This window comes from Syngnathus scovelli, chromosome 4 (assembly GCF_024217435.2).
Source record: "Syngnathus scovelli strain Florida chromosome 4, RoL_Ssco_1.2, whole genome shotgun sequence".
Lineage (NCBI taxonomy): Eukaryota > Metazoa > Chordata > Actinopteri > Syngnathiformes > Syngnathidae > Syngnathus > Syngnathus scovelli.
Window position 1 is genome coordinate 20711719 of NC_090850.1, and position 15304 is coordinate 20727022.

Genomic DNA, 15304 nt, shown 5'->3' on the forward strand with positions numbered 1-15304 from the left:
ATTTATCACTACAGACGTGTGTGATTCGCTGTTCACAAAATAATTTGTTCATAAACACTTTCTTTTATTAAATATGACGCGCAAAATAAGCCAGAAAATAGTCGAATTTGGCCAAGTTTGTTGCTGTTATGTGTGGTTGTGGAGGGCTTTAATTAGATGACACCTCTTTGCAGACTTCCTAAGACAAACAGAGCACATGGAAGCGCTAAATAGGGAGCATGGCAGCGCTAAAGTCTTTAAGGAAAGACCCCCGCCGAGGGGGGCCGGAGGGGAAGCAACAGCTGAGGACGACACTTCTTCCAGGCCCTGATCAACATTTTTTACCCAAAGTCCCTTTACCCTGAAGCTGCACACACAGCGAAAAGAGTTGCCACTGTCATGAAGAATCAGGTCTCACCAAAAAAAAAAAAAAAAAATTGCTACAAATTTCATCAGAAAAGCTTCTATACATCAACAAAGTCCATAAAAAGCAATGCTGCGTTCATAAAACGTGGGAAATTTCAGACTCCAAAACGATGTGCTCGGTGTCATTACTTTTTTAGGCAATTTATTGAAAAACAGACTAAATGTGTTACTGGAGTAAAAAAAAATAAAAACATTTGAGATGCTGTATTAATAAAATAGGACTGACCCAGAAAATTAGGTCAGTTTGACCCAACTTCAGGTTGTTCAAAAAATAATTTTTGTTGTTGCTTTTTTACATAAAAAATGTGATGTGCAAAACGGTCGGTCCAAAAGTACTACATTGCCACTGTATGCAGTTATCCAATATTTAAAAAAAAAAAAACATTATTAGGCCTACTCTGTAATATTCTTGCTTTTTCACTTTTCTAAATACAAGACCACGGATTGAAAAGAATTGCACAATATTATCAAGAGACTTTTAGATGCATTTTTGTACCATGCATCTTTATGAATGTTGTGTTTGCACCAACAGCTGTTCTAACCTTCTAGAAAGCGGTCATTTTAAGCACACACACACACACAAAATGGCTGTGTGCTTTAACAACACAGTGTAGAAGGCTTATTAAGATGATTCCTGACACCCCACCCGCCCGCCCCCTTTCACACTGTTTCCGCAGAGAACCAGTCCAGAATTGGGCCTTTGTTCTCTGTCACCCATTTGATCTGGGCAGAAGTCCTCTCCATGGCCTGCTCCAGTGCCAGGGTGCCTGAGCCAAAGCCTATCTCCTTATTGTCCTCTTGGAATCTCTTTAGCTGTGAAGAAATATGAAAAAAATATTACTTTGCTGCCCTCTTGTGGTTGGCATATATATAGCCAATTCTTAACCTTATCAGTCAGTAAGATACTTTTTTTTTTTTTATACAAGTATCTGTACAGCGTACCTCCTTCAGCTCAAACTCTGTGGAGAAGCGCATGGTGATTCCACGGATGAGCGAGGACAAGCCAAACGATCCTTTTCCGTATCTAAAAACAAAGATGTCAAAATTCTAAAACGTGTAAAAAAGTGAACGCGTGAAGCCGAGGCAATGCACGTACTCTTGGAAAAGTTGCTTCCAATGTGCTCTGACGAAATTCCAGGCTAGAGGCATTCCCACCACGTTGTTAGCCACACTCGTGATGGTGGACGTGGCATCCTGCTTGCGGATCTTCGTCGGGTCCAAAGAGTACTCCAGATACCTGACGAAACACAAGAGGAGTATTATTGGAAAGTCGGGCGCTTCTTCTTCTTCTTCTTCTCAAGAAAAGTACCTGTTGAGCAGCCAGGGCACTTTGGTGCAAGACAAGGCCGACCTGAGCCTGGAGGCTTCGGACGCCAGCGTGGCGTTCTCGAGCATCCTCCAGACAAAGTCCCACTCATCCGCCCCACCCAGTTCCACGCCAAGACAGTACATGGAGCCTTTCAAGTTGGGATGAACCCTGCTCCATACACAGTACAGAATTTCAAAAAGGGCCAGCGCTTACACGGATATCGTGTCAAGAGTATGATTGAAGCGTACACGTTTTGTTCCGGGTCCTCCATCCAGCGTTTGAACCAACTTCTGATGAGGTCCCTGCAGGCCGGCATGCCCACCACGCAAGCCATCGCGATGGCGTTCCTCTGATTGTACCTGATGGAGCAGAAGAGGTCTTTGAATGAAATCAAACTGAATAAATTAAATGATGTTAAATCAGATAAAAAGAGTTTCAGACAAATTATTTTCTGTTTTCTCTTACTGGTCGGTAATTCTTTCAGGTACCGTCGTCCAATTGTTCGTAATCCTCGCAAAGTATTCAAAAAGAGGTTGGACGAGCTTCTTGGTGTATGCCTGCGTTCAAAACAATAATTAATGTGCAGTCCGAACTTTATGTTGTAAACATAAAGCAAGGGTGTGACTTGGCTACATGAGCTAGCTTGCTAGCTAGCTTAACAATAAGATTCAGCTACCTACTGCTGTGACTAAACACTTTACGGAGTCGCCCTTCTGTCTCTAATTATCACTTTAACTAACGAGTGTGTATTTTTTGAACCTGTAAGGGTCCGTAGACTTCGGTGCGTTCGAACATGAGGAAATAAAAGTAGAGGTTTCCCATAGCGGACTGCCAAGGGATGTATTCCGTCTCCTTGGACAAGTACTTGGTAGTCCTCAGGGCCAGTGTAACGTTTACCATTTTGGCTCTAAAATGACATGCAACTCATTCACATTCAAAACATATACAGTTTATATCTTTTTTAAAAAAAAATTACTGTGATAATCATAATCTACTGATAACTAGACAGTAGAGGCTTTTGTTACCGTGCCAGATTGAAGGCGTCGTCAATGATCTGAGCTCGATTGATGATTGGAATGTTCTGGGAGTAAATGAGACAGAGTTAGGAATCATAAGTACAGAAAGATGACAAAAATGTGCAGCTAAGGTCAGAGACTGGGCAATGTATAGCACAATAAAGATCTGTAACATTACAGTTTAGCAGGGTAAGCTAACATTAGCATGTGTTGTTTTTTTTTATTTCCAGCTGTGCAGCTTTAAATATTACGATGACGCAATAGTTTAAATTACTGCGAGAAACTGTGGATTTTAATACTAAAACACAAAACTAAGACACCCCACCCACCAGGTGGTTTGCTTCCAGGACGGCGATGAGGCGATTCCAGTTGTCCGTGTCGTAGTTGATCCTGAAGTACCCTGACATGTTGGTGTTGGCCAGCACCCAGTTGGATCCCGAGGCGCTCATTTGAGGGTTGCTGTCTGGTGAAAGATGGACGGGAGGATCAGATAATGCATGGATGGGGCCGGGGGTGCAGCAAAAAAACAAGAGGATGGGCGTGAGAACTCCACCTGTCTCGTGGAGAAGCCAGTACTGTTGCTGCTCCACACCTGTCTTCATCCATTTAATGGGCACAAACCACGTATAACTGGGAAACACAACCATTTTTCAACAATGTCCTAAGGCTGACAAGAAATGGTATAACCCAACTTGAACGGTGAGGGCCTGTCCACCACTGATTCTGGATCCAACAGGAAGTGCTTCTGGGTGACACGTCCGGTCTTGGTGTTGATGGTTACCACTGGGAAGCCCATCTGGAGAATCCAGCGGTTCATGATGTCGTGGACTGTGTGTGGGATACGCAAGCCTGGGGTGTCCTCCACCGCCTGGAAAACAAGGGAGCAGTAAGAAGAAAGCTGGACTGAATTGAGAGATAGCTAAAGTGGTCCTACCAACCTTTTGGAGGTGTTCCCACAAGTCTTTGTACATGGTGGATTTGTAGGCGAACGCGTTGAGATAAGACTAGAGAGAAGGCAACGTTATGACAATTCCATGGAGACGCAGTAGCTACTTTATAATGATACTCACACTGAGTCCCTTGGTAAACACCGGTTCACTCAAAAACCCGGACAGCATCCTGAGCACCGCCGCCCCCTGAAGGTTGAGATCAGGTTAGTTGAAAAAAAAAAAACAACAACGTAGATTTATTGAGTGCCCACCTTGCTGTAGGAGATGGTGTTGAAGATCCCGCTGATCTGAGCGGGTGTGTTCACCTCGTCTTCTTTCCAGGAAAGCGGATGAGAGGTGGCCAGGGCATCCAGACCGAACACCCGCATGACGTCATCCAGAACCATCTGGTCTTTCTATGACAGAATCATATTTAGTCTCAAACTTAGAAATTTCAATTTTGTAAGATGAGCCGTGATTGGTTGTCTATCTGTGCTTCTAATTTGGTTTCTCTTACAATGTTCCACGATGGCTCGGCATAGTCCGCTCCCAGGTACTCCACATATGACGCGAAGCCCTCATTGAGCCACAGATCGTTCCACCAGCGCATGGTCACCAGGTTGCCGAACCACTAAAGAATACAGGATGGGAGGAAACCCTAATCAACAATATTACAGCTTTAATTAGCTTAATGCTAAGCTAGGGCGCACTAACTGATTCACTTTATTCCCCCCCAAATGATCCGACAATCACTTATTAATTCGCTGACCCTCTTGTGGGTCCAGTGAACCCAGTGAACCACCGCTATAAAAGACAAGATGGCCGACCATGTGCGCCAGCTCGTGTGCGATGACGGTGGCCACTCGTTGTTTGTTCCCCGGCGACGATTTCTCCGGGTCGTAGAGTAGAGCCGTCTCCCTGTAGGTGATCAGGCCCCAGTTCTCCATGGCACCGGCGTGGAAGTCAGGCAAAGCCACCTGATCTGGAAAGGAACAGAACATTCAGACGAAGAAACCATGTGCCGGTCAGCACAAAATGGCGGCTCTGACACAAAATGGCTGCTTCCGTGCCCTAAGGAGAACAGGTTGCATTAAATCTTGTCTCTGAAAGGACTATTTTACAGGATTGAATACATATTTGTGAAAAACACGTAAATAAACTCCAGATTTCTTACCCGACTTGGGAAGCGGGTAGGCTGTGTCGTAGTAGTTTTCATAGAACTGAAGAATTTGTCCAGTCACGCTGAGAGCATAGTCTCCATGTCCGTCGTTAATGGCCTTTGTTCGGGCCCATACCCGCACCTGACATGATTTACACAAAACTGTACATTTGAATCAGCGCTTCATTTTTTTAAAAAAAAGTCAAAGTCCTTACCTGTACGCCATTTTGTTGGTTAGACCCAATGTAGGAGAAGTCGCTGACAATAAAGGCCAGCAGATAGGTGGACATCTTCGCTGTGGGCTCGAACCTTGTAATTCGGACTTCGGCGCCATCCATGACTTCATTTCTGACGTCTGCAGGGGAACAGTCAGACTGATTTATTGGTGTTTCCCCAAGCGGACTCACGAACTTCTCTGCAGGTGTAGTTCGCCGTTTTAGGGAAAGCTATTTTCAAACCTAATTCTCGGGCGTTGGACAGAGCCGCTTTGTCCCGGTCATGGATGATGGTGACGTTGAAGACGGCTTTCATGGCGGGTTCATCGAAACACGGGAAGGCTTGGCGGGCATACGTGGCTTGCATCTGAGAAGTAGCGACCACTCTGGAAAAAGTAATGGAATTCAGTTCTGATACTGAACTTATCCTGCAAAAGTCTAGTTTGGAAAACCTACTTCTTCACGCCGTCCTCCATGTATTCGCTCCTGTAGAATCCTTCCAGGCTGTCCGCCAAGTCTCCCTGGAACTCGGTGTGCAAGACGTAGAATGCCCCTTTGGTGAGTCTGCCGCTGAGTTCCAGGACCAGGTACTCTGTCTCTGCCACCAACCAAGACTTCCGGATGGCCGGCATCCAGGCGCCTGATAGGTCACGCAGCGAGGCGTGGTGCCCATTGAAGGTGGTGAAGTTGAGCTTGCTGGCGTGGATGACGACCAGGTCTGTAGCCTGGATGCAGGTGAAGACCACATCCGAGAGTCCCGTGAAGATGTAGAGGCCGTCTACGTCGGGTTTCAGTCGAGGCCACAGCGTCACATTGTAGGTGGTAGGGACCAGGGCGGAAGGAAGTCTGTACTGGTCCCACGGATCTTTTGACCCTACGGGGGTTGGACTGGGGGTGTTGGTGTTGACCGCCGCTTGGTCTTCGGCCTTTCGATTCTTGGCCTTCTCCTTGTCGTAGGCGATAGACAGAGCTAAAATGATCACCAGAGCGCTGATAGCTAACACGAGTAGTCCAAGTCCCACGTTCTTACTGATGTAGTAGACCTTCCCCATGACCAGGAAGGACGTCAGCGGACGTGTGAGGCTTTGTTTCAATTTGGTAACGGCGCTCTTGAGTTTAAGGTGGGTTCATAATACCTGTGAGGATGATGGAAAGATGTATTTGTGGAATTTGAAGTAAGCAGAAAAATGTACTTCTTTTTATACTTCATAGGGGCAGCCATTTTGTTACTTGCTGTCAACTAAAAATGATATCACAGAACCTAAAAGGGCTCAGGGTGTGGAGGTCAAAATGTTGCTTTATGGTGAGTTACGCAACTAATTTATTAATGCATAAGCATTTTTTCTGAAAACTGTTGTCCGACTGTACACCAAAGTACAATATAGCTTTTGGCCACTAGATGGTGATAGAGTACCAGGCAGTTATTTACCTGTAGACAATGAAAAAGAAGAAACCCAACAGTGAAAACCATGGTATTTAAAAAGAAAACTAGAAACCAAAGTTTGTGACAGACAGATAGCAAAATATTTTCCCTATTTTTTTAAATATATGTTTTTATTTTTTTGCTTATTAGCTTGACTTGAGACTCTAAGCTGAATTTATTTCAAAAATTATTTGCCTTGTTGGGTGTCAAAGTTTACACCTCAATAAATATATTTTTGATGATCGTATTGTGTAAGGTTTTTCATTTGACACCGTTTTAGATTTTTAAACTGTAAGCAGATTTGATTCAGTCATTAAATACAAAAACCCAATAGCTACTTTATACAGGAAAAGTTGGGTGCTATGGCGAAGCCTGCTTATTAACAAAAATGAAGCAATGTGGGCCATATTGGAGTAGCCTACTATGTAATTACACATTTTTGGATTTGTCATACTTGACTGTGTTTTGTTTCACTTGCCTGCAGCGTGACTATGTGCAGATGTTTCCCTGGCAACATCTAGCCTGATGTCATGTTCACACTCTGCACCAGTTAGCAGTCAGCGAAATGCGTAAAACAAATTCCCAGGGGCCGACTGCATGCACGTAATACAATATGTTTGTTATCCATAGAAACATATTTGTTTGATACGCAAGGCAAATTTATTTATTGACTTCAGTCGCCAGAAAACAAAAAGTGGATTTTTGCTGACACAAAGTCCACAAATCAGATTACCGCAGATGACTAGGCAACATTTACCACCGCAATTCTGGCGGGAGAAGGCTTATGAGCTGTGGGGAAATACTGGAAAGTTGTTTAAAAAAAAAAAAAAAAAGCTGAAACTAAATAAGAGCTTCCTTCACCTGATTTTGATTAAACTGTGATAAAAGCTCACTTAATGTTTTTTTTTGTTCCAGTCATCACTGCATAATATTTTCTTGTTTAGATTCAGTTATGACTGCCAATCATACAAAAAGTCATTTACGTAATATATTCAGATAATTTAGAATATTCCAACATGTGGTTTTAGGGTGTTTCGCCAACTCTCTTTCTGGTTGTTCCTATTGTTGCGTCTGTGTTCAAAAGTGGAAATAATATTTAGGAGGAGAGGGTGTGACGACTCTGTCAGGATGTTGCTAAAGAGGTTGGGAAATCATTTCTTTACGTTAATTTCAAGGAAAACATGTTTTTAGACAATAAACAATGAAGCAAAAAGAATTGAACGACTCTTGTTTCACGAATAACGCTACGTAGACTTCACAAAACATCAAATGAGCGCAGCACATTGAGTCAAATTCATTTTGACCTTTATTTTGGAACACCTCGTTTTATAAGCGCCTTCCTGCAGAGAACATGAAGGAAATTTAGGAGACCTCTGTGGTGAAAAATTGACACATCCCAAAGCTATTCTCGACATCTGGAATACATGTTTCTACCGTACAAAGGCTTCCAATAACGTGGGAGGTTTTAAGCATGTCGGATCCAATTGGGATGAGAAGTAAAATCTTTTCCCTCATTTTTGTTGTTATTTTACTCATGGTAGACAAGTCCACTAGGGTTTCGAAAACTGGTTTTTTGGAAAGCTAACCAAAATGGCTTATTGATCAAATTTCTTTATATATTTATTTTGTAGGTGCAATCATAATAGATGACCAAGTTTAATCGACTAATTAACCGTATTTGCATTTACAGTGAGGTGAAAGCGTTATGAAATCTCAAAATATTTTAAGTTAGCTTAGTTTAGATTTTAGCCGTCATGAGCATTACATTAACTTTACTGGCAATGTTTCAGGTCACAGTCTTTCCATATTTCCAAAGTACGTTCATTTATTTTCTAAAGTGCCTGTCAAGAAGGTGAGCTGGAGTCCATCCCAGCAGGCTTTGGGCACGAGGGAAAGTTTAGCCAGCTAATCGCAAGGCACATTCCAACATCAGACAATTTTGAGTTTTTAATGAACCTAATCGCAAGGCACATTCCAACATCAGACAATTTTGAGTTTTTAATGAACCTAACGTGCATATCTGGAGAAAATGGGAGGAACACGCCAACTCCACAGAGGAGCCTTGATAAGCATCCCAAACTTCAGAAGCAAAAGCAGATGTGTTTATGTAAAATATACAATGTGGGCCTTGATATACTTTAAAATTATCTAAGGAAGGAAGGCAAAAAAAAGGAGGGAAAAAGAGGAGGGAAGGATGCAAGGAGAGTAACGAGGATGGTATGAAATGTAGAAGGGAGAACATTTCCTGTATTGCAATTAAGTTCCATGAGACTTTTTGCCAACTGTTGTATAAACTTTCACTGCCAGATTTTGAGGCAAAAATTTGCATCCAACTCCAAATACGACCAGGCACTTCCATATACTCGATTTGTCTCAATGGATTAAGCTGTCAAAGGCAATCAATGCTGACGAGGAGGGAAAAAAAAGAAAATTCCGGCATGTCATAAAACTACAAAGCACTCTGGAACTAACATGCTCATGTTAGGGGTAAAAACAAAACAATATAAGCACCCCCCAGCCCAAAAAGAATCTGATAAAAGCAATTTTCCACATTTAGTTATTGAAGGTTGTACATACCAGCGGGTCTCGGAGTATGTCCACTGCTTGCCTGTAAGATCTGGAATGAGCTCCGGCTGATGTGAAACAGTCTGCAAGGGTGGAGCCGGAGCTACCGCAGGTTTTCTGCGAGGGATGACTTCCCATATTTGAGTTGGGGAGGTTACAAAACGTGCGGAATGGAGCAGGGTGACCATGTGCAGCTTGGACTGGGCTTTATTGATGAGAAAAGGGTGGTAGAGGACGGGGAGGAGATCAAACACAGGCAGTGGAACACAGCAATGGACGGGCAGCAGAAACGGGAAGTAGACGTTGGGAAAAGCCGGCAGAGTGAAAACAGGATGAACAAGATAAACATGACGATCCGACACGGAGTGACACGTGTACAGTGGTAGTTCTTGGCACGGGCAACATGGCCCAGGGAGGCATTTTATTTTAATGTCACGTGAAGGGCGGCACTAATTAGATAATTTTAAGATGATAAGATTGTGCTTTACAACTACAACTGTTACAAGTTCCATTGTTATACCGTATTTTCTGGACTATAAGGCGCACTGGACTATAAGGCGCACCTTCAATGAATGGCCCATTTTAAAACGTTGTTCTTATATAAGGCGCACCGGACTATAATGCATCATGTCAGATTTTTAATCCAAATCATTCTCCATTTTATCTTTTTTATTTCAACTTCAGGCGCAACAAATTACTTTATAAACACAAAATAATGATCCATAGTCTTTTTGATTCATGATTCATAGTCTTCAGCGGGCCACTTATGATTGATTTCATGACACAATGCTTCGGGCCAGTTTAAATTTAGGAATTTGGTCCATATATAAGGCGCAAAGGACTATAAGGCGCACATTTTAGGTTTTTAGGTGCGCCTTATAGTCTGGAAAATACGGTACTTATTTTCCTTGGGTTAATGTTGGCCCGTAATCAGCTAGCGAGATGTTCATGTCTGAAGCTAGTTTCATTTGCTAGTGCATATTTTGTGACAACTTTTTTTTTTTGTGTCAAGCATAGAATTTGTGGCAAATTGTCGTTTTTTTCTTCCTTGAAAAACAGAGTGTTATTTATGACATTAATATCTATGCTTTATTAAATTATTACTTAAATACTTCATATTAACATGAATGAAGTATGAAGGTTCGGAAATAGTCTCGTCCAAGGTAGGAACTCAGTGAAGAACCGCCACTTAAATACAAGAGCAGGTGACGGACACCATGACAACAAAACATGCAAATGTGATACACGAGGTTAGCAGGAAGAAAACGTGGAGAAGCTCTACTCCATGATCAGCGCTACCGAGGAGCAGATACATGATCAAATTATAGGGGGGGGGATTGAAAGAATGCGGCTGTAACAACAAACCTCGAATGTGATGGCACAGCTTCAAGAGAATTCCTGGAAGGTGTACCTCGGTGCGCTTCTTCGCAAGAACAACTGCATGGAGTTTGTGGCTGGCAGCAGTTTTTATTCATGTACAATCAACATCTGGACAATGAAATATAGTAAATAAGAGACAAATACAATACATTCAAAAACAGCGATAAATACAAAAACATGCCTCAAGACCAGTTTTAAGAACGTAATGTGAAATTTGGTAGAACTGGCGTCAAAAGTAGATCCACGGAAAAGTCTGAAGACCTCGTGCCTGAAAAGACATAAGTCTGTCAAATGACAGCCTGACCTTTGAAAATTTCAGAAGCTAGTTTGACCTTAACAACATGATATGGTAGGCATGTCTTTGATGAGTGGACCCATAAACCAGGATCACAAGCTCATGGCTGAAATGAAAAACGGCAGACTTTCTGTCTTTGCAGGAATTATTGTTTCTAAAATGCTGGTTGATGGCCGCACAGATTTAGACCAAAATGGCAAATTTTGTGTCTTTACCAACTTTCATTTTTGAAACACTTTGGTGGGTTTATTCACAATATTACTACAAATTTTCACGGGCCTTAGTGAAATTGGCTTTGGGGTCTGAATAAAAAAAAAAAAAAAAAACGAGGGAATTCAGTCTTGTGAGGGGTCGGGGGGCGCAAATCTTTTTTTAAGACGTCAACTTGGATCTTTTTTGTGGGTCTTCTTGTGATGAACGTGGCCCTAATGGTATGTGCGGATGTAGCTTTTGGACCATGGCGGTAGGAAGGTAAAAAAAACATCAGTGTGGATGTGTGTATTCAGCCTTTGTGTGGCCCGCCGAGAACTTCACAAACTAAAATGTGCCTGTAAAAAAATTAAATTGTAAAAAAAAACAAAAACTTTAGTGCGTCTTTGCTGCTTTACCGCTTAGGATCACGTGACTCCCAAACCCACCCGCGCACATGTCGGCCAGCTTGATATTAGTGCGAAAGAGCGGGAGTAATGGATTGTGACGACAGTTCGCCGAGGACAGGCAGACGTTTGGACGCCAGGATGGAAGAAGATTCATTCCAGGCTGTACGAGAGCCAAATAGATCAAGTTACTGGGGACCAGTGATGAGCGTGGAGTTGAAGAGGGAAAATATGCTTGTCAGCCAAGTCATAAAATATTGAACATGCATGACTATTCACATTCACCTGACGCTTTATGGCAACTCATCAGGGGCCACGTGAATTTATGGAAAAGAACAGCACGAACCCTTGAACTCACTGAGCAGTACCCCCGCTCCCGAAAATCTGAAATGAATTCATCGTCACTAGTTTGAATGAATTGGGTTCTATCACAACAGAAAATTTGGGAAAATTCAGATTTTTAGTTGTGACTGAATTTTGTTGCTATTTTGAAGTGTAATCCCATTCCCTGCCACTAGATGGCACTGCTGCAGTACATGCTGTTTACTCGCCGTATGTTACTGACCACCGCTACACGGAACACATGTTGACAATATTGTGCAAATTGAGCTAGGATACAAGAACAGAAAAAAACCAACAACAACACAAACGACTCACAGCTTCTATCCAGCGTACACAAGAGCGGCCAGGGTGAGCGGCCGTGAACGCCGCCGTGGTCAGGAGAGTTCAAGTTTACCGCATAAGAGTGAGGAGGGGGCAGTGGATCCCCGCCCGCCCCCTGTCGAGCCGTATTTAGAACGGGGAGAGGCTGGGCACTTTGATGTTGATGTCTCCGATGTTGATGTTGCGGGGGATCTCCGGCAGGTTCATGTTTTTCACGGCGGAGACGGCGCGAGCGGGTGCCGCAGACAAACCTCCCTGCACCGAAACAAGTCACATGTTAATATGTATGCTTCTACTTTTGTGTTTTGTGCCTGTGTCTAACCTCCGACTTTTCCATGCGGTTTTGCAGCTCCACCTGAGCCACGATCTCATTCATGTTTGTCTCCAACACCATACCGCCCATTACCACCTCCTGGAGGATGTAGTGGACCTGCAGCAGAGGGAGGGGGGGGGGGGCAGTATTTAAGTAGCAGTATTTAACTAATCAAATTAGTCTATCTTCTGTTCAATAGTTGATTTCTCTTTTGATGAGACAATGAAGTGATTTGTTTACCTGATATCTCAACTACAGCACTATCTGGTGGCATCTAGGGTGCCTAAGAACTTGCTTTTATTAATGTTATCATTTGCTACCCTCTTGTGGACTCTACTGGTAATTACAGTGCAGCGAATTCCCACCTATCAAGTGTGACGTTAATCGAAAACAAAGGAAGAGGGAGCCACAGGATTTGCGATTCATCATTCGCGAGTAGGTGAGTCTTCTAGTTGATCACTTTTACCTTGTCCATGTGGAATATGAGGTCCAGTTCACAGACGTTCTCAAAGCATTTATCCAGCGTTTCCACAAACACCTGCCACGCAACAGAAATATCAGTCCAACACAAATGAAGTTTGAGATTAATGGCATTTAAAAGCATAGAGATCGCAGTGAGAGAAGAGAGATCAGATTAAAAAAAAAAATCTGTTGACCTGGATGAGGTCCAAAATGCCAAGCTCGCTCTCAGAGGAGTCCACGCAGAAGACAAAGTAGAGCGTGGCATAATGGCGGTAGATTAGCTTGTAGTCGGAGCCGCCGATAAGACTGGGCAACAAAATAAAAGAGCAGATTTTAGCCTAGGTTGTTGGGGGATCACTGCTTTGTATTATTTATTGTAAGCCATGCTCCATTTATGGACACTTGCCTTCCTCCTTCCAAGAAGTTACAAACATTGTCATCCCGCTTTGACACCAAATGAAATGTCTCACGGATGATCTGTTGCTGCATGTCCTCTGCCTGAGGAAAACAAGAATAATTTCGAGGTTAATTCCTGTTTATTAAAGGAAATACACATCATGAGAACGAGAATGGCATTGCAGTACTATTGGGGATGGGTTTCATTTTAATGTTAGAAGAAATAAAAGATATCAAAGCGAAATTTACAGCAGCAAGCGATAACATGGCGTTCTTGAGAGACAAATTACAATACGAACGAAGTCTAAGAATAAAAACGTTTATAGTAATACTCACGAAATATTGATAAAATCTGATGAGCCGTGGCTTTCCATGGTTGTTAAATATTAATATCGCTTTAATCATGTTTACGCGTAACGTAAATTGTAATGTTTCAATTAAATGGTAAATGCTATGTAACCGCTCGAGATAAGCTTGAGGGTTACTAACAGGAAGTTTGTACCGTTACTTCCGGTATTTGGTGCCCGCATTTCAAAGTCCACAAGAAACAAACAAAAATTGTTCCGTATGTGTGCTTGTGAAATATTTAATTTTAAAGAAATAAAATAAATTTTGCATTTTATCATTTTTTTATAAATAGATGCGTGTGTCGAGAGAGAAAGAGAGAGAGCGCCAGAGAGAGAGAGAGAGAGAGAGAGAGAGAGAGAGAGAGAGAGAGAGAGAGAGAGAGAGAGAGAGATTATTCTGAAGTGTTTTAACTATTACTATTACAAAGAAAATTTAGGGATTGACCATTTAACAAATAAACAGATGTTTTTATTTCATTTATTTTTGCTAGTTTATGCAATTACTTTTTTACTAGCATATAATGATGAGTAGCTTAACATACTGCAGCACAGGTGCTGGTCTGGTCTACCCCCCCCACCCAACCCAACCACCACCTTACACAAGTGGACCTGCATTTTCAAACCAGGACAGGAGGCACTGTGGATCCAAGTAGGCCTTTGCCCAACCACCTGGGCTGTCATCTATTATTCTCAGCTCCACCGTAAAAATTCTCTTCCTCCCGCATGAGCGCGGCAGAAAACAAACAGACGCTCATTAGCATGTGCGAGTCGTTGGTGGTAAACAGGTTTATTTCCACATGAGTGCAGCGCAAGAATGGATTCCGGGCCGTACGGCTCGATGTAGGTGGGCCCGCCGGCGGCCTTCACGGGGACTTTCATCCGGGGACATTACAAATGCAAGTCGACAGCCCTCCTCGTTCTCCGACGAAAGCGGGTCATGTTGGTACAGTGAGCACTTGTTAGAGGGTGACTCACTGTAGTTGGACTCTTGGGTGGGCCACCGTGGATTTTTGAGGCTCTCCTCTTTTCGCAGTGTTAATTGTTGCATTTCTGCCAGAGTTGAGGTCATGTACAAGGTTCAAACAATGCCTCTGGAGAAAGCCGACGGTAATTAGAGTGACAATCGCAGCGGTCGGAGGATGCAGGGGCGACTGCAGTCTAGGCCCGGGCGGGGGTTAGGGGTTCCGCTCTGCATGATTGTGTCTGCTCAAAGAATCACGTGCCCCCCCACCAGTAAATCCCAACTCCCTCTACCCCCTGCCTGGGCCTCAGACATCCACAGACTGTAACTGTACAGCGTCTGCATAACAATCCACGCATGAAATACTGAATTCGTCCTCTGGATGGCAGCATTTCAGTGCAGTTTACGACCTGATGAGAAACACCAGAATACCCCCATGGTGGAAAAAAAAAGCTTTTTCTTGAGCTTTTGAAGCTTGTTTTTGTAACACTTCATGGATGATGTTATTTTATTTTCAACACCATTGCCATATTTATAAACTGGCGTTCTAAATGCTTTTTCCTTTGACTTTTTTGCATCAATGTAAGACTTCATATTAGAAGATATCAATGTTTTGGCTAGGCATCGTGCATTTACCCTTTTATTTGTTTTGATAGCTTTTTTTTCATGCATTTTCTTGCACGTCGCAAAACTCCAACTGAAAGGCCAGAGCAGAGTTTCAAGTGTCCTAAAGAGTGTCCTAACACCGTGACACTTTTGCCCAACTTTATTCATTATCCTACACATTGTTTTGCTACTGTAGCCGTTTTCTCTCTCGTGCACGCATGTTGTTGACATGTCAAAAAATGCATGCGACTGCGGCAGTGCTCC

The 15304-nt window shown here is 42.9% G+C and overlaps 2 protein-coding genes across 2 annotated transcripts; both read right to left on the minus strand.

The window, feature by feature from the left end:
• Positions 1-521: 521 nt before the first annotated feature.
• LOC125966673 (aminopeptidase N) lies at positions 522-9328 on the minus strand. The gene is made up of 21 exons (XM_049717053.2): positions 9034-9328; positions 5490-6169; positions 5277-5419; positions 5034-5173; positions 4834-4960; positions 4487-4641; positions 4177-4290; positions 3932-4075; positions 3801-3866; positions 3669-3734; positions 3423-3598; positions 3284-3360; positions 3060-3193; positions 2740-2795; positions 2474-2621; positions 2180-2271; positions 1963-2073; positions 1715-1882; positions 1502-1642; positions 1348-1429; positions 522-1218 (listed from the first exon to the last, which is right to left on the minus strand). The coding sequence occupies exons 2-21, from the start codon at positions 6083-6085 to the stop codon at positions 1066-1068; spliced, it is 2889 nt and encodes a 962-aa protein (XP_049573010.1). The 5' UTR covers positions 6086-6169; positions 9034-9328; the 3' UTR covers positions 522-1065.
• A 1140-nt stretch (positions 9329-10468) lies between these two features.
• On the minus strand, positions 10469-13647 carry ap3s2 (adaptor related protein complex 3 subunit sigma 2). Its single transcript, XM_049717164.1, has 6 exons — positions 13463-13647; positions 13137-13228; positions 12925-13036; positions 12735-12806; positions 12278-12385; positions 10469-12210 (listed from the first exon to the last, which is right to left on the minus strand). The coding sequence occupies exons 1-6, from the start codon at positions 13529-13531 to the stop codon at positions 12085-12087; spliced, it is 579 nt and encodes a 192-aa protein (XP_049573121.1). The 5' UTR covers positions 13532-13647; the 3' UTR covers positions 10469-12084.
• Positions 13648-15304: the final 1657 nt, after the last annotated feature.